The sequence below is a fragment of the Sorex fumeus genome, unplaced genomic scaffold (assembly GCF_029834395.1).
Source record: "Sorex fumeus unplaced genomic scaffold, SorFum_2.1 ptg000098l, whole genome shotgun sequence".
Lineage (NCBI taxonomy): Eukaryota > Metazoa > Chordata > Mammalia > Eulipotyphla > Soricidae > Sorex > Sorex fumeus.
Window position 1 is genome coordinate 86,028,769 of NW_026606155.1, and position 18,679 is coordinate 86,047,447.

An 18,679-nucleotide genomic window follows, 5' to 3' on the forward strand; every position below is an offset into this window, starting at 1 on the left:
AGAGGAAAGAGAATAGGACAGCTGGCGTGGGGGAGAGGTGGGGCCGGGCAGAGCAGGCCCTGGTTGGTGGTGATGCAGTGGGTGAGCGCCGGTGAGGCACAGGAGTCTCGGGTGGGTCAGCACAGCTTTGCATGGCTCTTGCTAAGATCTAAAGAACTGGATTCTGAGAGGTACCCGGCCATCTGCATTGGCCCCCCCATCCTCCTCACTTCCCTCACCTGCACGGCCACCCGTTAAAGGAACCCGGGAGTGTTACCAGCTTGCTTCCACTGCCTGCCCACCCCCAATTCCAAAGAGGACTGGGGCTGGCTCCCTGGGCTGCCTTCTCGGCCAACCTCAGCGAGCCTGGCCTGCCACCCCACAACCCCCCAGGGGGCCACACTCCAGCTCAGGTTATCCAGAAGGCTGCAGCCCTTTCCCTTCTCCCAGCCCAGCCTGGGGTTACCTTGTGACCTGGCCGGTGCCATCCCCCTGTGCGTGTCTGGGGCCATCGGCAGCTGCAGCCCCCCTCTCCCCACCTCCCTCCATCCCCTCTCAAGCCCCAGATTTTCCCGAATCCAGTTTTGAAGTCCCTTATTTATAACTTTTGTACTTTGTCCAGGCCAGGGCTCTTCCTTCCTCCCCTGGTCTCATGGGGGCAGAGGCTGTTTTTTTTACCATGTCCGTTTGTACTGATGTCCGAACTCGTCAATAAACAATCATTTGTTAACCTCTGGGATGCAGGAGTGGTGCGGCAGGCAAAGGGGGGCTCTGTTTCCCGCAGCACGGGTACGGCGGCCCTGGGCGGTGCTCGGGCGGGCTCGCGGAGGCCTGCTGGGGGCGGGGCCGGGGCTGCGGGGGGCGGGGCCCGGGGCTGGGGGCGGGGCTGGGGGCGGGGCCGTGGCCGGCGCGGCCGCGTCATGGCGGAGGCGGCTCTGGACGCCGTGCGGAGGGAGTTACGAGGGTTCCCGGCCGCCGCGAGGGGTGAGTGTCTTCCCAGAGGCCGGAGCGTCCTCGTGTCGACTGCGAGCAGCCTCAGGACGCGGGCGGGGCTGCGGGCAGCCGGGTGCCCGGCCGCGCGGTGCAGGGCGCCCAGGTCCCTGGCCGGCGGCCTCGGGCGCACCCTGACGGCCTCGCCCGGGGATCTCAGACCACGGCACGCTGACCCCCGGGGACCCCACGTCCCCAGCCGCGCGGGCGCGCCCGCGCTCCCTCCCTCTGCTCGCACCCCTCGGGCCTGCCTGGGCCGAGAGTGGTCACACTTTCCCGCGCTCGTGAGGCCCCCGGTGGGCCCCGCGTGGGATCGCTGGGAGCAGCCTGCGGCTCCCCTCCTGCTGTGAGGTCTTGATTCTTAACCCCTTGGAGCCCTGGTGGGGACTCATTCGGAGAATCGGTGGGCAGCAGTCCCAGTCCTCCCTCCTCTGATTGCTACGTTCACAGTCTGAAATAAAGATCAGTGCTCTATTGGTTTTTGCCGAACCTCGCGTTGCTGGGGGACCATGGCACGTCCCAGATGAAACGGGGTGGCTGTAAGTGCTTACCCCCTGTGCTGTCGGGCCCTGCTTGTTTGTTTCTTCCTACTTCTTTTCCTTTACCACTGAATACTAACAGGGGTGCCTTAAGAAACAGTGGGTTTCATGGCCAGAGAGTGCTGTGGGATACTTCCCTGCATTAGGCTGACCAGGTTATATCCGCAGAACCACGTGGTCCCTCAAACACTGCCCACCTCCCCCCCCCAACCAAAACACAGTGAGGTTTAAGTTTCCTACCCATTCCACACACCACTTGCATTCTGTCTGAAATGTGGTCTGTAGATACACCTTCACATACAACCTCATCGTACTTCCTCCACCAAAGGCAGGCTGCTAATCAAACCACTGAAATGTCTTAGAGATCAGCCCTTTCTCCTGCATTTTCCAGGCTCTGTGCTGGTGCTGCTGTTTCCTCACATGCCCCAGTATTGGTAGGCATTTAGGTAGTTTCCACCCTGTTTTTATATTTTTATTTTTTTGCTTTTTGGGTCATACCCGGCGATGCACAGGGATTACTCCTGGCTCATGCACTCAGGAATTACCCCTGGCAGTGCTCAGGGGACCATATGGGATACTGGGAATCGAACCCGGGTTGGCCGCATGGAAGGCAAATGCCCTACCCGCTGTGCTATTGCTCTAGCCCTCTATCCTGTTTTTAATGCTGTAAGGAGGAACCTGGAAGATAGCTCAAAGGGGTGACATGCTCTTCCCAGCCCTGGCTCTGAAGTGCTTAAATGCTCTCCCTGCCAGCTTGAATGCTATCTTGGGGGTAACCCTTGTGCCCCACAGCATCTCTGGGTCTCAGCAGCACCACATCGCCATGCTGAGCCTTATGTCTATAAAAAATAAAAACGCTGCAATGAATACTTTGAGTGTTCATTTAATAAGTGCTCATTAAACATCCGGCCATGCCCAGCTCTGGTCAGTGTGCTTAGGATATATCTATGACCCCAAAATTCCACCCTCAGAGAGCTTTCTTCAGCATGCGGTCTCGGCATCAGCAAGCATCAAGAGTCTATGGACAGAGGGCAGAGTTCCCTGGGAGAGGCCTCATAGGCCGAAGCCCTGAGGGTCCAACGCCAAAAGTGGGGGCCACATGTTGGGAAGAGTGGTTGCTGGGTTAAATGAGTTGTTTAGATTCCTTTTGGAATGCTCTCATGTGAGGCCCCAAGAAAAAAAAAGTGGCCCCTCCCCTAAAGGAAATTCATATGTTGAGAAAGTAAAACTGAAATAACAGAAAATGCAAAGGTCTAGAAATGGCAGTTTCTACATATCTGGCCCCCCCAATGAGAGTCCAGAGAGATAGTACAGGGGTAAGGCATATTATCTTGGCCAACCTGGGTTCAATCTCTGGCATCCCATATGGTTCCCTGAGCATCATCAGAAGTAACCCTTGAGTATCACTGGATATGCCCCTGCCCCCCCCCCCCCCAAAAAAAAAGCCCTGGTGTGAATACCTGGGAGGTTTACCTAGCTTCAGCTCGCCTTCCTGGCCGACCCCTTTGTTTCCAGACTCCCCCTTTGTTTCCCTGTCTCCCTTAGCTGTACGTCCCTCTACCCAGAGGGTACCAAACTTTGCTTTGCTTTGTGGGTCACACCCAGTGGTGCTCAGGGCTTACTCCTGGCTCTGCTGTCAGGCATCACTCCTGGTGGGGCTCATGTGAGATGCCAGGGATTAAACCCGATTTAGCTGTGTGCAAGGCGAGCTCCCTAGCCACTGTACTCTTGCTCCAGCCCCAAGGGTGCCGAGTTACTAGGCCTCAGTCAGCACACCCCCTGACATCTGCCTTCCGAGGAACAAAGTGCTCCACAGTCACATCCATGGCTATGAAGACCCGCTGGGTCTGTCCAGTGCCCCCAGGAGATGGTATCGCCCACTGGGGAATCCGCACTGTAGCCAGTATTGTGAGCATATGCACCAGCTACTTTCAGTGTTCTTGAGCCCACCAAGGTCTTCTCAAAATTCATTTTCCATTTTGGATCTAAAGTCACTTTCCAGGGACTGGGGAGATAGTATAATGAGTAGGAAGCTTGCCTTGCAAGTGGCCTGATCCCTGGCATCCCATATGGTTCTCAGAGCCCACCAGGAGTGATTCCTGAATACAGAGCCAGGAGTAACCCTTGAGCATCACTGGATGAGGCCCCCAAACCAAAACCACAAAAAAAAAATGAAGTCATTTTCCATCTGGGGGCTAGAGAGATCATATAAACAGTAAGGCCTTATGATGCAGTCAACTTGGATTTGATCCCTGGTACTACACATGGCCCGGAGAGCACTGTTAGGAGTGATCCTTGAGCACAGGAAGAAAAGAAGGAGGAAGGGAGGGAGGGAAGAAGGGAGGAAGGAAGGGACGGAGATGATGAACAGTCACTTTCTAGGGCCAATATGTAATTTACTGAGCACTTGGGTTTCATCCCTGGTTCCACATGGTCCCTCCAGTATCACCAGGCTCAGCCTTGGAGTCCCCTGAGCCCTGCCTGGGTAACCCAGGTTATCCCCAGCATCGAAGGACCGGAGCAGCACCCACCCTCAGAGATTGCAAGGAACTCCTGCTCTGTTGGGTGAGAATTGTTGGGTGTGTGTGTGTTGTGGGGGACTCCTGGGCTTCCCAGGTACCTCCTGGGCTCTTCCCCCTCAAAGAAATACAATAAAAAGGCCACTTTCCTTCTGATTGCAAAAGAGAGAGGTGAACATGGGTACAATGGGTTTTTGGAGTAAGATGCGGTAACTACCTGCTGAGGACCAGGCCTTATGAGACATCAGGAGAAGGATGTGAAGCTGCATGCCCTGTTGTGAGTAGGACAGGCGTACCAGCCGAGGGGGTCTCATTGCCAATTGTGGCTGTGCCCATGAGCCAGTGTGGAGCAGGGCAGCCACAGACAGGCGGCACACAGACCGGAAGGGTAGGTCAGACCTGTTCGTGGAGCGTGCTACCTGCCCAGGTAGACTGGATTTGTAAGTGGTGGTAAACCATCAAAGGGATTTTTACTGGGGGTGTGAGCAGATGCGATTGTGTTCCAGGAAATTGACTGGGGCCAGGGCGAGGGATGCTTTGAAAGGGAATAGAATTAAGCCAAGGGAACCAGTTAACTGCAGCGACCATCCAGCCGGTAACTCTCATTTTACCACTGAATTTTCTTTCTTTTCTTTTTGGTGGTGCTCAGGGATCACCCCTGGCAGGGCTCAGGAACCATATGGGGTGTCAGGGATTGAACCCGGGTCAGATGTGTGCAAGGGAATTGCCCTACCCACTGTACTGTCCTCCAGTCCCTCATTCCACCATTGAGCAGACATGCTCCCAGGAGCTAGACTCGGCCCCGTCCCGGGGAGGCAGGAATGTGCTCCATGAGCAGTCCTGCCCTCCAGGGGCCTGTGTTCGAGCCAGGGAACCCATTGAGCGATTTGGATCAGTGACATACCTACTGCATGAGCTGGTGCCGAGTGTCGGGGGAATGAAAGGGGAAAGGTGTCAAGGCTTGTGAGGGCCCAAGTTGCAATTTAGGAAGAGATGGTCAGGGAGGAGCCTCCTGAAGGGACAGTTGAGGACGCAGAGCAGCTTGAATGTGGATCCAGCAGGCGCACAGGGTGTGGTTTGAGAGATAGAATCAATAGGACCAGGGTGTAGCCGGTTAATGGGGTGATAGGATGGTGGGGGGGGGGGGGAGTGGGGGCTAAGAAACAAAAGGAGGATTTTATTAAGGGTTACACGGGGCCAACAGAACCACCCCAGGGAGGCACATTGCACAGCCTACCAGGAGCATGTGGCAGTCTGGCTCTCAGGATGGGGATGCTCTTCCCACCCCAGAGCCTTGACTGGGCCTGGCTTAGTCTGCAAGAGGGTGGGGGGCGGGGGCAGCAGGGAGGTGGTCAGCCTCTTACATGGGCTGCCAAGTGCTCAGGAGTCATTGTCCAAGGCCATGGCCACTCTACCCCCCACCCGCCCCCACACACATACCCCACCACCACCCTTGCCACCTCATCCCTGCTCATTCTGCCCCCCATAGCCTCGTTGGCTGCCTTTCTGAGGGGTGTCAGGAGACGGACTGCACTGAGAAGCAAGCCAAGGTCTACTGTGGGGCTGGGCATGGCTCGCGGGAGGTCAGGGGCCCAGCCAGGTGCGTTGCTGCGTTGCCCAGGGTGCTTTGGTCACCAGTGGGTACTGCCCCGCCCAGGGTGCCCATCTCAGGTGGGGCTCCCTCTCCTCCCTCAGAGCTCAGCGTGCCCCAGACGGTGCCCTACCTGGATGAGCCCCCGACGCCCCTTCAGTTCTACCGGGACTGGGTGTGCCCCAACCGGCCGTGCATCATCCGCGGCGCTCTGCGGCACTGGCCGGCCCTGCAGAAGTGGTCGCTCCCCTACCTCAGGTGCGGGCCGCCGGAGGGCTGCGGGCGGGTGCGCGGGCAGCGGGGGTCGGGCGGGCGCTGAGTGTCCCTCCTTCCCCCAGAGCCACGGTGGGCTCCACGGAGGTGAGCGTGGCCGTGACCCCGGATGGCTACGCAGACGCCGTGCGCGGGGACCGCTTCGTGATGCCGGCGGAGCGCCGCCTGCCCCTGAGCCGCGTGCTGGACGTGCTGGAGGGCCGCGCCCGGCACCCGGGCGTCCTCTACGTGCAGAAGCAGTGCTCCAACCTGCCGGCCGAGCTGCCCCAGCTGCTGCCCGACCTGCAGCCGCACGTGCCCTGGGCCTCCGAAGCGCTGGGTAAGCGGGCACGGCCGCCCTGCAGAGCCGCCCCCCACGGGTCAAGCGAGGCGGCCAGCACCCCTGTCTCCTGGCCTGTGCCGCCCAGCTCTCCCCCTTTCTTCTTCCTTCCTTGTCCAGGGGTGGAGGCTGAACCTCGTCCATCTATGCTGTTCCCTCCCAGGTCCCCGGGGTCCCACATCAGGTTCCTTCCCACCTGCCCTCGGTACTGCACCCCTCACTTACCTCTTCGCTCTGACCCGCAGGAAAAATGCCCGATGCCGTGAACTTCTGGTTGGGGGAGGCGGCTGCTGTGACCTCCCGTAGGTGTCGATGAGGATGGAGTTGGGGTTGGGGGCAGAAGCAGAATTGAAGGTGTCCGGGGAAGAGCTAGGCTGCCTAATGTCAAATGTATAGGGTTCTAGACACAACTCAGGCGGGACAGGGCCTGGGGGTCCTTGGAGGACAGGAAGTTTTGGGTTTTTTTGTTTGTTTGTTTTGGTTCTGGGCCATACCTGGTGGTACGCAAAGACCACTCCTGGCAGGTCTCAGGTGCCCAGTATAATACTGGGGTGGGCTGCATTGTGAACAAGCGCCCTGCCCGCCGGACTATCTTCAGCCCCTGGAAGTTTTCACAGTGGTGGGACCACACTTGGCAGTGGGCTGCCAAGGCTGCCCCTGCAGTGTGTCGGGGGCTGCAGTGGGGCCCGGGGCCCAGGTCTCACACTTACGGCCTGCCCCCGGCCTGAAGGGCAGTGTTTTGTTGCTGTCTCAAGAAAGCTCCCCAGGGCACTGGGAGTCAGGCTGAGATCCAGTGTCCCTAAGTGGACTGAGCCTAGTGCTGGGGGAGCCTTCGGGCCCTGGCAAGCAGGGGCTGCAATGCCCCCCTCGCCCGGCCCCCTGCCCCCATCCTGCCCCTCACGGCCCTGCCTCCCATGTCAACAGTGCACAAGGACCACTACGAGAACCTCTACTGTGTGGTGTCGGGAGAGAAACATTTCCTCTTACATCCCCCCAGCGACCGGCCCTTCATCCCCTACGGTAGGGGTGCCCTGCTGGGGGGGAGGGGAGTAGACAGCCCCCCCAGAGGCCAGTCCTCAGGCCAGAGGTGTGGATACAGCCTTTCCCCTTCCCCAGGGCACACGGGTAGGGGGACAGGGACAGTGAGCTCCAGGGTGCAGGAGATGTTCAGCCTTTTCTTCCTCTGCCTCAGAGCTGTACCCACCGGCCACCTACCAGCTAACTGACGACGGGAGCTTTCAGGTGGTGGAGGAAGCAGGCGCTGAGAAGGTGACGGGGATGGGCCAGGCCTGGATTCTGTGCAGAGGCTCTGAGGGGTTGCCCTGGGCCTGGGGCAACCTTTGGAGGGTTCCATTCCCTGGCTTCTGCTATGTCCCAGGTGCCCTGGATTCCTCTGGATCCCTTGGCTCCAGACTTGGCCCGGTATCCCAGTTACAGCCAGGCGCAGGCCCTCCGCTGCACCGTGCGGGCCGGGGAGATGCTCTACCTGCCGGCACTGTGGTTTCACCACGTGCAACAGTCCCACGGCTGCATTGCCGGTGAGCACTCGGGAACCGGGGCCCCCCCAGGGGGGTGGGGATGGGGATCCTCATGCTCAGGCCTCTCCTCTCCACAGTGAACTTCTGGTATGACATGGAGTACGACCTCAGGTACAGCTACTTCCAGCTGCTGGACTCCCTCACCAAGGCAGCGGGCCTGGAGCAGACGGCCTGGTGAGGGGTGTGGGGCCGCTCCCGGCAAGAGGCCTGGAATCCGCAGTTCAGCTGCCCGACCTGGGATGGGCCTTGGAGGACTCTGGGAGGCGTCTGGAGGCTCGGAGGTGCCAGGCTGGTCTAGGCGTGGGCTCCCAGGAAGTTGCTACATGGGCGTGGCAGCAGCTGGTCCTGGCGGACTGGGGCTTGGTGTGCAGCCCCGCCTCTCCCCGGTGGGTGCCAGGCGCTTGTGGCCATCCAGAGGGATGTGATGGTGTGGGGAGGGCGCAGGAGGCCTCAATAAATGGTGCTGTAACCCTCCCTTCTCACACCCCCTTCGGCAGCTGGCTTGTGTGCTCTAATGGGGGCTGGAAGGTTGTGGGGGGCTGTGGGGGATGTTCCAGTGTCCCTGCTGGGCTGAGTCCTGGGTCCAGCCTGTCCTCTGTCACAGTGCCGGTGCCCACTGCTCCCTGGACCTGCAGGTCTCCTTCATTTCACAGTACCTGGTGCTGGCCTTGGTGACTCCAGCCCCTGCTACTCCCGAGGTGCCCCTGTGGGACAGTTGGTCACCATCCTCCACACCCAGCCCTGGACATCCCCAAGTGTCCCATCCCCAGCTCTGGAGGTGTATGAGTGTGTGTGTGTGTGTGTGTGCGCGCGCGCGCGCACTCTGGGTTGGGTCCTACTCTGTCACTGACCTCTGTGGCCCCTCCAGGCCCACCTTCCCCTCTCTTTTGTCCTCTTCTGCCTCTGACAACAAGCTCTCCCGGGGCAGCCCTGTAGCTCTGCCACTTCCTAGAGTGGAAAGCAGGGCTGGAAACCAAGAGAATGTTCCTAGCAAGTAGGGTGCCCCACAGCTGGCTGTTAGTGGCTCTATAGGTTTTCTTCTTTTTTATAGGGGTCACACCTGGCAGTGCTCAGGGCTCCAGACCACTCCTGGCGGTGGGGACAGACGTGGGGAGTAGGCAGGCAGTGCTGGGGGTCGAACCCGGGACTGTACACATGGGAAGCATGTGCTCGGCATCAGCTCTGGGGCCCTGCCTATGGGTTTAGGTGTCATTCCTGGTTGGTGGCTGTGTTGAGGGGTGGGGCTGAGGTGGAGCGGAGGTGGCTGGGAGGAGCTGGGACACCCCTGCTCTGGGTTAAAAGGCCACAGTCCTCATCCTGTGGTCATTGCTGCCATCCCTGGCTCCCGAGGACCTCAGTCCCATGGCTCTGGTAAGACCCCATCAGACCTTTGGACCCCAACTGGTTTGGCTCCCCAGTTATTACCCAGGTTATTAGTAAGTGGGATCTTCCCCTGAATGGAGGGGGCCCTGGTCCAAGGCCAGAGCAGAGCCCAGGAGAAGCAGGGTGCTGGGGTGGGGGAGGAGGGTGTCTGAGTCCTTCCTGGCCAGAGATGGGCTCAGGCAGAGCCCCGCTGCCATGGGTTTGGGGCCTGAGAATGAGGCTCCCAGCTGCTCTCCTGGGGCCCCACAGGAAGTGGCAGCCTTTGACTCAGTTGCTTGGGGTGTGGGGCCCCAGGGGCTGATATGGGGAACAAGCTTCCCGGCTCTGTCCTTAGCCCAGGAAACCCCGAGGACTCTGGTCCACCAGGCCCCTCCCTGAGGCCTGATTGACAGTGGAGGAGGCCGAGAGCTGCCCTGACCTGGTGCCTCTGCCCGGCTTTGCAAGGAGCCTGCTGGCACCCCGAGGACTGACACCAGTGGGTGTGGGGGCATCGCTGGTGGCTGCTGTACGAGCCCCTCCCTAGCAGAGAACTCATTTCCAGAATTGTCTCTGGAGGGTGGAGGTACAAGAGAGACTCCTCCTGGGCATCTGGGCCCAAAGCCAGGCTAGGTGCTGATATGCTTCTTCCTCATTTTCTTAATCACATGTGCACACATACTTATATATATATACACACACAAACACACAGAGACATATGTACATATACACATGTATAGTTGCACTATAGGTAACATGTACACACGTGCATGTACACATAAGACTTGTATACACACATGGCATGTACACACAGAAACATGCACGTCCATAGGCATGTGCCTGATATGCATGTACGTGTACATTCACAACCAAACATGCACACACTGACACGTTTTCGCATGTGCGTACATCACAATCATGCACAAAATGCCTGTACACATATAGGTACAAGTTTATGTGCAGTCATGTACGCATATACAGAAATGTTCACAGAGATACACAGGCATGCACAAATGAATATATATATCTAGTGCACATATACATGTGTACCCATTGCACTGCACCTCAGCATTTTTACACAGGGACATATACACACACATACAAATACGCATACACACATGTGCACACACCCATGAAGACACACATATACCTGCATGTACACATACACAGGTACACTACCTAGGACCTGTCTCCAGGCTGCTTGGCCAGGTTGTGGGCTGGGCACCCCCACTGCGGTGGAACCGGGAGCTGGAAGCAGGGCAGTGTGAGGGTGGAGAGCACCAGTCAGGCTGGCTGGGTCCAACCCTCGGGCAAGTGACTCCCCTGTGCCTCAGTTTCCTTGTGGGATAAATATCCACCCACAGAGGGTGACTGAGTGATCAACTGTAACTCAGACTCGAGTGCTGTGTCGGCGCTGACTGGTGGCATCAGAGATGCCATAGTTCCCTGTCACTTCAGGGCTGTGGGGCTGGGGGGCAGAACTGGCCTGTAGATTGGGGATTGGCTCCAAGGAGCTGCCCTGCCGGAACCCGCTTTTCAGCCCCCATTGCCTTGGGCACAGTCAGCCTGCAGCATGCCCTCTCCCTCCTCTGCAGTCAAAGGTGCCCGGGACCTGCCTGCTCACTGTTCGTGTCCTGCAAGCCCATGATCTACCCTCTAAGGACCTTGGTGAGTGTTAGCCCAGGAAGGGCCTCGCTTCTGCAGCTCGATTCAGAGGAATGGGGCCATGGGACTGGGCATACACTGGCCCTGCTCCTCCAGTTTCTGGGGCTCCTGGAATGTCCTGTGACAGAGGGACATGGGTGGTGGGCTCTAGGCCAGCAAAGGCTTATGGCCATCGCCAAGCGCTTGTCCTGCCCACAGTGACCCCCTCCGACTGCTATGTCACCCTCTGGCTGCCCACTGCCTGTAGCCAGAGACTGCAGACCCGCACCGTGCGGAACAGCAGAAACCCCGTCTGGAACCAGAGCTTTCACTTCCGGATCAACAGCCAGCTCAGGGTGGGTCTCGCTCCCTGCCCTGTCCCGTCCCGGGGCCCTCCTTCCCTGTCCCCCACTTCCTGCAGCCCTGCTGTTTTCCTTCCAGAACATCATGCAGCTGAAAATCTTCGACCAGGACCTGGTCACCAGTGATGACCACCTGCTGTCCGTGCTATTTGACGTGGGGACCCTGCGGGCCGGGGAGCTTGTGCACAACAGCTTCCCCCTGGGCTCAAAGGCAAGGCTGTGCTGCCGGCGGGAGATGCTCTGGGGGGCTGGGGCCTCTGCCCCAGCATCACCACGCTCCCTGGGAGCTGCTGTCCACAGAAAAGGGGTCCTGCCTGGCCCTCTTGACCACTGCGCCACGGAGTGGTAAAGGAAAAGCCAAGAGCTTGTTTATTTATTAATAGGACCAACCTCAGTGATGCTGGGGACCCGGGGCCACTCTTAGTGAGGCTCTGTGCAGTGCTTAGGCCTGGCAGTGGTGCTGAGTGCTGCTAGGGTCACACCAAGCCGGGCTCAGGGGACCAGGCGGTGCCGGAGATAGAGGCCAGGGTCTTGTTCTTGTTACGGTGCGTGTGCTGCAATGCCAGCTGCTTCCCCAGCCTCCCAAAGGCACCTTGTTGGCAAGTTTAAGAGCAGCCTGGAGACCACTGCCGGCTCCTTCCCCTACCGCCCCAGTGGGCATCAGAATTGGAATCTGCACGCACACATGCATGCTCCCAGTCCTCTCTCTCTGTCAAACTCTCTCTTACTCTCTTTCTCTTCCTGTTTCCCCCCGCCCCGCCGCAACTTGTTCCCATCTCCAGAGCAAGCGGCTGGAAGTGGAGTTTCACCTGCGGAGCCTGTGAGTGTGGCTTGGGGCATTTCTGTGGCTAAGCGTATACCCTGGGAGACTTCATGGTGGTGGAGGAAAGCCCAGGCCTGAGGGGGATTGTGGCCCTCCTGATTCCCACTCAGGAGCCCGGGGGTCTCTTTCCAGGCCAGACTGTACTGAGCAGCTCGTCAGCAATGGCATCCTGGTGGTGAGTGTGTGTCTCCCCAGCTGCGTGCCCTCCTGCCTGGGCTGCTCGGGTCGAGTCCACTGAGCAGGGCCCCTGGGCGTCAAGGGCCTGGTGATTCTGGGCCAAGGCATTCAAGTGCTGAGGAGGGATATTGGAGGGGTTCGGGGGGAAGGTGAGGAGTTCGGGGAGGGGGTGTCTCCTCAGCCAGCTTGCCCCTAAACATCTCTTGTGGTTCAGGCCCGGGAGCTCTCCTGTCTGCACGTGCAACTTAAGGATATGGGGGACCGGCAGGGTGAGTCCCTCCCCCAGAATAAGTCCCCTTATCCCTCACCTCCCTGAGTCTAACGGGGTGCTGGAGGGGACCTGTTCAATTGGGTGCCTAGGGCTCGTTCAATTGGGAAGGGGGTGTGGTAGGAACTCCATCTCCCAGCCTCGGCCAGACGCTCATGGTGGGGTGGTGGGAGGTGACCTCTCACCCTCCGGCAGGACAGGATCTGCTGCAGCCCCTCTGCTCTGACTCCCATTCCCAGGCTCGCGGAGCAAAGTCCAGCTTGCGGTGCCCGGGTCCTGTGAGGGGCCTCAGGAGGCGTCTGTGGGTGCTGGCTCCTTCTGCTTCCACTTCCCTGCCTGCTGGGAGCAGGAGCTGAGTATCTACTTGCAGGTAAGGTGCTGTGCCTTCTGTGTGTGAGGGGACCCCAGGCCCTTCTCTCTCGGCTCCTCCTCCAGCCTGACCTTCTGCTCATTGTCTACAGCCCCAGCTCTCCCCGCCAGTGTTGATACTCTAGGAAGGGTATCGGGTTGGCACCAGTCTCCTCCTTCCTGATGCTTGCCCAGGGGCGGTGCTGGGAATGGAAGGGCAGGCTTCTGAGGGCTCCTTTTCTCCTCCCCACAGGATGCCCCCCAAGAGCGATTAAAGGTGCCCCTGAACTCCCTGCCCAATGGACAGGTGGTGAGACTCGTCTTTCCTACATCCCAGGTACCAGTTGCCAGAGGAAGGAAGGGCGCCAAGTGGGGGGGTTGGGGAGGTGGGGGGCGGCTGGGGAGGACCAGGTGCTGTGTGAGGCCCTGATTTGCACTGGGTGGAGAGGGTTCATGCATTGGGTAGGCAGGACCAGCTATTCGGGGGCGGGGCCAGGCACAGGGTGGGGTGGAGCCTGTAGCTGGGAGGTGGGACCTGGTACTGGGGCGGGGCCTGTTAGCTGGAGGCGGGGCCAGACACTGGGAGGCGGGGCCAGGACTGGAACTTGGACTGCCCGGCTTTTCCAGCAGCTCTCCAGAGGGCTGGCATACCCAGGGCTGCTGCTAGGCAGGCAGGGCTCAGGGAGAGGGGTCCTCTGAGCATCCCTGACAGCCCCAGGCCAGCCTCTGGTGGAGATGGGGGTCAGGGCGCCCTCAGGAACTTGGGGACGTCCTGGAGGGTGGTGGCTCAGGCAGGAAGAGAACAGGGGCTTGGCCCTTGTGACCGGAGCATTTTCCAGGAACCCCTCATGAGGGTGGAGCTGAAGAAGGAAGAAGGGTGAGTGGAGTGACCAGGCGGGCAGGTGGGGGAACGGCCTGTGGGAGTAATCTGGGGAGGAGGAGTCCCCAAGACTCGCAGGCCCAGCAGGGAGGTCTGGGGGCACCGACACTGGCTTTGGGCCTTCACTCCCTGCTGCCTCTCTACTTCAGCCGAGGGTCTGCTTCAGGCTCCGAGCCTGGCACCCAGAGGTTCTGGGGAAACGTTGACTGGGAAAGTGGGTATCGGGTGAGGATTGTGGCATGGTTTGAGGCACACAGAGGACAAGAGAGCCAGACAGGAGAGGGGCACCTAGCTGCTTTGAGGGCAGGGGAAGTACCCTGCCCCTTCCATGTGTCCTGTATGTTCTGGAGACTGGCTTCTTCCCCCGGGGGGGGGGGGGGGCGTGTTTTCTCCGGAGTGGGTTTGAGACTGAGAGATGGAAGCGGCAAGATGAAGGTGTCAGTGGTGTGACGGCCCAGCCCTGAGCTTCTCTGTGTCCCGGGGGCCTCCCCTGAGCCCCGAGACTTCTGTGTCCCTGAGTGCACCCCACAACGGGCCTGCTTCACTCACCTCTCCCCCCACATTCCACCCTGTAGCATTAGGATGTGGGGAGGGGACAAAGGTGGGGAGAGGTGAGGTGGGCTTCCCAGCCCCTACGTCACCCCTCCTCCTGCAGCCCCCCAGAGCTGGCCGTGCGGCTGGGCTGTGGACCCTGTGCCGAGGAGCAGGCCTTCCTGAGCAGGAGGAAGCAGGTGGTGGCGCGAGCTCTGAAGCAGGCCCTGCAGCTGGATGGAGACCTGAGGGAGGACGAGGTCCGAGGCTGCCCCGCGCTGGGTGGGGGTCCTGGGGGGCTGAGGGGGCGCTCCGGTTGGAGGCTCTGGGCCCGACCACACCAGAGCCATTTGCTAGGCTGGACTGCCCTGCCCTCCTCTCACATGACCGTCTCTGCATCAGTGCGTCAGGGACAGGGATGGCTGAGGGGTGACCACTGGGCAGCCAGCCAGCATTCTCTTGGCTCCTGACCGTCCGAAGGCCTGGTCTCACTGATCAGTCACGCTGCCCTGGTCAGCAGAGTGGGGTGGTAGTTGCAGGTGGAGAGACTCTGAGGTGGCTCTGGAGCTTCCAGGAGAGAGAGGTGGCCTACAGCATTTCTCCTTCGTTTTTTTGGCACTTCCTCAAATCATGGCAATGGACAGTCCTAGGTCTGGCTCTTCTCGATCTTCCTCAGGAGGCCCTGGCCAGAGTGTTCCCTGAGCCCTGCTCAGAACTTGGCCATCCAATGCTGGGGGGCATTGGGGGGGTCTATGTGGCCTCCTCCCACTCGGATGCACTCTTCAGGTCCCAGTGATCGCAGTGATGGCCACAGGAGGTGGCATCCGGGCGATGACCTCCCTGTACGGACAGCTGGCCGGCCTGCAGGAGCTGGGCCTCCTGGACTGTGTCTCCTACATCACAGGGGCTTCGGGCTCCACCTGGTAAGTGCAGGGGTTGGCTGAGGTCAGAGCAGAGGTGCAAGGGTGGCTCATGGACCCTCTGGGCCTCCCTGAGCAACTGGAGGAATTGGGAGGAGGCCCGTATCTGTGAAGGGCCTGTACCAGCCTGTTGTCCTTGCCCAGAAAGCCCAGGGCAGGGATCAGTGACATGGTACAGCAGCTAGGGCACTTGCCTTACCATCTGTGGCTGGCACCACAAATGGTGCCCAACCGTAGTCATGAGTGAACCCTAGAGAGAGAGAGAGAGAGAGAGAGAGAGAGAGAGAATATGAATCGCATGTAGAGGAGTGTTTGCCTTTTATGTGGTCAACCTGCACTCTAGGTTTGATCGCCAGCACCCTGTATGGCTCCCCAAGCCTACCAGGAGTGATTCCTGAGTGCAGAGCCAGGAGTAAGTCCTGAGCACCACCAGGTGTGACCCCAAAACAAAACAAAACCAAACAAATAGTCAAGCAAGCCCAGGGTGGGTGATGAGTTTCTCGAGTGACACCCTGACCTTTGACTTGTCCTAGGGCCCTGGCCAACCTCTATGAGGACCCAGAGTGGTCTCAGAAGGACCTGACTGGTCCCACCGAGCTGCTGAAGACTCAGGTGACCAAGAGCAAGCTGGGCGTGCTGGCGCCAGGCCGGCTGTGGCAGTACCAGCAGGAACTGGCCGAGCGCACCCGCCTGGGCCATCCCCCCTGCTTCACCAACCTCTGGGCGCTCATCAACGAGGCGCTGCTGCACGATGAGGTGCGGGCGGGGGCACTGGGGGGAGGTGCAGTGTGGCAGGGGTCATGCCCTGGGGTGTTCAGACCACTTTCCTCTTCAGCCCCATGAGCACAGACTGTCGGAGCAGCGGCAGGCCCTGAGTCGTGGTCAGAACCCTCTGCCCATCTACTGTGCCCTCAACACCAAGGGGCAGGGCCTGAGCACCTTTGAATTCGGGGGTGAGCAAGGCGTGCTTTCGGGTGGGCTGGGTGCTGGGGGGCGGGCAGGCCCTGCTTCCGGCTGTCATCCTCCTGGAGTCAGTCTGCAGGGCTAGTGCCAGCCTCAGTCGGGCTTGGGGTGCTGAGGGGAAGCCCCGGGGGTGCGTGGGGGCTCAGGTGAGCTGTGGTCCCCATAGAGTGGGCCGAGTTCTCCCCCTATGAGATTGGCTTCCCCAAGTACGGGGCCTTCATCCCCTCCGAGCTCTTCGGCTCCGAGTTCTTCATGGGGCGCCTGACGAAGAAGCTCCCTGAGTCTCGCATCTGCTTCCTGGAAGGTGAGGGGGCTGGAGACCAGAGGAGGGGCCTCAGCAGGGTGGTGGGTCTTCTCCTTCCACTCTCATGATGGCCCCTGTGTCCCCCCCCCCCCCCCAGGGATCTGGAGCAACCTGTACGCAGCCAACCTCCTGGACAGCATGTACTGGGCCTCAGACCCCGGGCAGTTCTGGGAGCGCTGGGCGCAGGACCAGGCCACCCTCGGTAGGTGCGGGCCTGAAGGGTCCACGAGGGCTGGGATAGAGGCCTCGGGGCTCACCGTGTCCTGAAAGACACCCCAACCCCTCTCATGCGCCCCGACTACAGAGAAGGAGCGGGTCCCTCTCCTGAAGATAGAGGAGACGCCAACGGTGGCCGGCAGGATCGCCGAGTTCTTCACCGACCTGCTGACGCGGCGCCCGCTTGCCCAGGCCTCCCACAACTTCCTCCGTGGCCTTCATTTCGACAGGGACTATTTCGAGCACCCATACTTCTCTGCTTGGAGAGGTGCCTGCTTACCCCTCAGCTCCCAGCTTTCCAGGGTCATCCCAGGCTGCGTCCAGGACTCCAGCCCCACTGAGCTCAGTTCCCTGCACTGCCTGGAGGGGGAGCTCTCTTTCCTCGCATGTGTGTGGGGGGGGGGCGGAGGGAGGGCAGGGCCCATCTGCAGGATTTACAGGAAAGGGACATGGCCTCTGGCTGGAGGTCCAATGCCCCCCCGCCCCCCCCACGCCCATGTGATGCAGCACACGCCTAGTTCTGTGGGCTTGGTTGCCTCTGCCCTGGTGACAGCCACCCCTTTGCCCCCACCACCTCCCCAGCCACCAAACTGGATGGGCTCCCCAATGAGCTGACCCCCACGGAACCCCACCTCTGCCTACTGGACGTGGGCTACCTCATCAACACCAGCTGTCCCCCGTTGCTGCAGCCCATGCGGGATGTGGACCTCATTGTGTCCCTGGACTACAATCTCCAAGGCGCCTTCCAGGTGGGCAGGAGCTAGGGCTGGGGGAGCCCAGGGAAGGGGGTCCAGCCTCCCCCAGGGGAGCTGGAGCTGAGGGAACTGGTGCTGACTTGATGTTTGTGTTGGGATGGGGGCTGTTGGGCTGGCCTCATACTCCTTGCTCTGAGCTCAGGGATCGCTCCTGGCATCAAACTGGGCTTGGCCAAGTACAAAGCAAGCTGCCCTGTCTCTCCGGCACAATGCTGATAGTAAATGCTTGTGCCATTTTCATCTGCATTAGAATGGGACCTCCGTTAAAAGGGATCCTCTCAGGGACCCTCAGAGCAGCTTCTCGCGGCCTGGTCCTAGCTCCTGGCTCAGTGCCCACTGACGCCTCTTGGTCCTGCCTTGCAGCAACTGCAGCTCGTAGGCCGATTCTGCAAGGAGCAGGGCATCCCCTTCCCACCCGTGGAGCCGGAAGCCCATGAACTGCAGCAACCCCGGGAGTGCCACCTGTTCCTGGACCTGGATCGCCCCGAATCCCCCGCCGTGCTTCACTTCCCTCTGGTCAACGACTCCTTCCGGGAATTCTCAGCTCCGGGTGAGTTCATGGCCCCCAGCCTGTTCCTGCTGGCTTCCTGATCCCTGCGGGGGCGTTTTGGGGGCTCCCACCTTGCTCCCCTCCCAACTTTGCCCCCCTCCCCCCCACCACTGCAGGCATCCGGCGCACGCCAGAGGAGCAGGCGGCCGGGGAGGTGGACCTGTCCCCCAAAGGCTCCCCTTACCACTACTCGAAGGTGACCTACAGCCCAGAGGACTCAGACAAGCTGCTCCGCCTGTCGCGCTACAACATCTGCAACAACAGCGAGCGGCTGCTGGAGGCGCTGCGCGAGGCTGTGCTGCGGCGGAGGCTGCGGGGGCGGCGGCCAGAGTGAGGGAGGGAGCGTCCGGGCCCCCCCAGCACCCCCGACTCTGCTCAAACCCCGTCCACGCAGCCCGGGTGGAATGGGGACAGGAGCGGCGGGCGCCCCAGAGCCCCGGGCTCCAGCAGCGGGCGTGTCCCAGTCCGGCCCACGCAGGGCTTCCTGGCAGAGCAAAGACTCAGCCTGGGGCGCTGGAGGCCCCCATAGACGCCCCAGAAGCGGGGGTGAAGCAGAGCATTTCCCGGTGTATTACAGAGCCCCTCCCACCGGCCTCGTGGCAGACTGGCTGTTACCAGGCTGGATGAGCTGGCAGAGGGGGTCCCCCCTCGAGAGAGGGAGGCTGCTGCTCCCAGCCTCTACTACAGACATCACAGAGGCCTCTGCACTGAATGGGGGTGGCCCAGAACTGGGGCTGGGGTCTGCTTACACACACACACACACACACACACACACACACACACACCACAGGAAGCGGGATTGGGCAAGACTGGGGTAGGGGGCTTCCTGTC

The 18,679-nt window shown here is 60.4% G+C and overlaps 2 protein-coding genes across 2 annotated transcripts; both read left to right on the top strand.

Moving 5' to 3' along the window:
• Positions 1-877: 877 nt before the first annotated feature.
• On the top strand, positions 878-8,168 carry JMJD7 (jumonji domain containing 7). The gene is made up of 8 exons (XM_056133545.1): positions 878-963; positions 5,723-5,876; positions 5,957-6,210; positions 6,456-6,512; positions 7,135-7,230; positions 7,403-7,479; positions 7,589-7,748; positions 7,826-8,168. Exons 1-8 carry the CDS (start codon positions 900-902, stop codon positions 7,924-7,926), a joined length of 963 nt encoding a protein of 320 aa, XP_055989520.1. The 5' UTR covers positions 878-899; the 3' UTR covers positions 7,927-8,168.
• A 942-nt stretch (positions 8,169-9,110) lies between these two features.
• Positions 9,111-18,182, top strand: PLA2G4B (phospholipase A2 group IVB). The gene is made up of 20 exons (XM_056133968.1): positions 9,111-9,119; positions 10,550-10,775; positions 10,971-11,107; positions 11,193-11,329; positions 11,898-11,933; positions 12,069-12,111; positions 12,328-12,382; positions 12,621-12,751; positions 12,983-13,066; positions 13,569-13,606; positions 14,265-14,400; positions 14,927-15,063; positions 15,594-15,816; positions 15,896-16,013; positions 16,190-16,327; positions 16,425-16,529; positions 16,632-16,811; positions 17,126-17,292; positions 17,662-17,848; positions 17,965-18,182. The coding sequence occupies exons 1-20, from the start codon at positions 9,111-9,113 to the stop codon at positions 18,180-18,182; spliced, it is 2,505 nt and encodes an 834-aa protein (XP_055989943.1).
• Positions 18,183-18,679: the final 497 nt, after the last annotated feature.

What these genes read in the sequence shown, in the direction of transcription:
- JMJD7 (XM_056133545.1), top strand. Translation starts at nt 900, where the DNA reads ATGGCGGAGGCGGCTCTGGACGCCGTGCGGAGGGAGTTACGAGGGTTC. An exon ending in TGGTCGCTCCCCTACCTCAG is followed by an intron (nt 5,877 to 5,956) that starts GTGCGGGCCGCC and finishes TCCTTCCCCCAG; the next exon opens with AGCCACGGTGGGCTCCACGG. An exon ending in AGGAAGCAGGCGCTGAGAAG is followed by an intron (nt 7,480 to 7,588) that starts GTGACGGGGATG and finishes GCTATGTCCCAG; the next exon opens with GTGCCCTGGATTCCTCTGGA.
- PLA2G4B (XM_056133968.1), top strand. An exon ending in TCTACCCTCTAAGGACCTTG is followed by an intron (nt 10,776 to 10,970) that starts GTGAGTGTTAGC and finishes TCCTGCCCACAG; the next exon opens with TGACCCCCTCCGACTGCTAT. An exon ending in GAGCTGAAGAAGGAAGAAGG is followed by an intron (nt 13,607 to 14,264) that starts GTGAGTGGAGTG and finishes CTCCTCCTGCAG; the next exon opens with CCCCCCAGAGCTGGCCGTGC.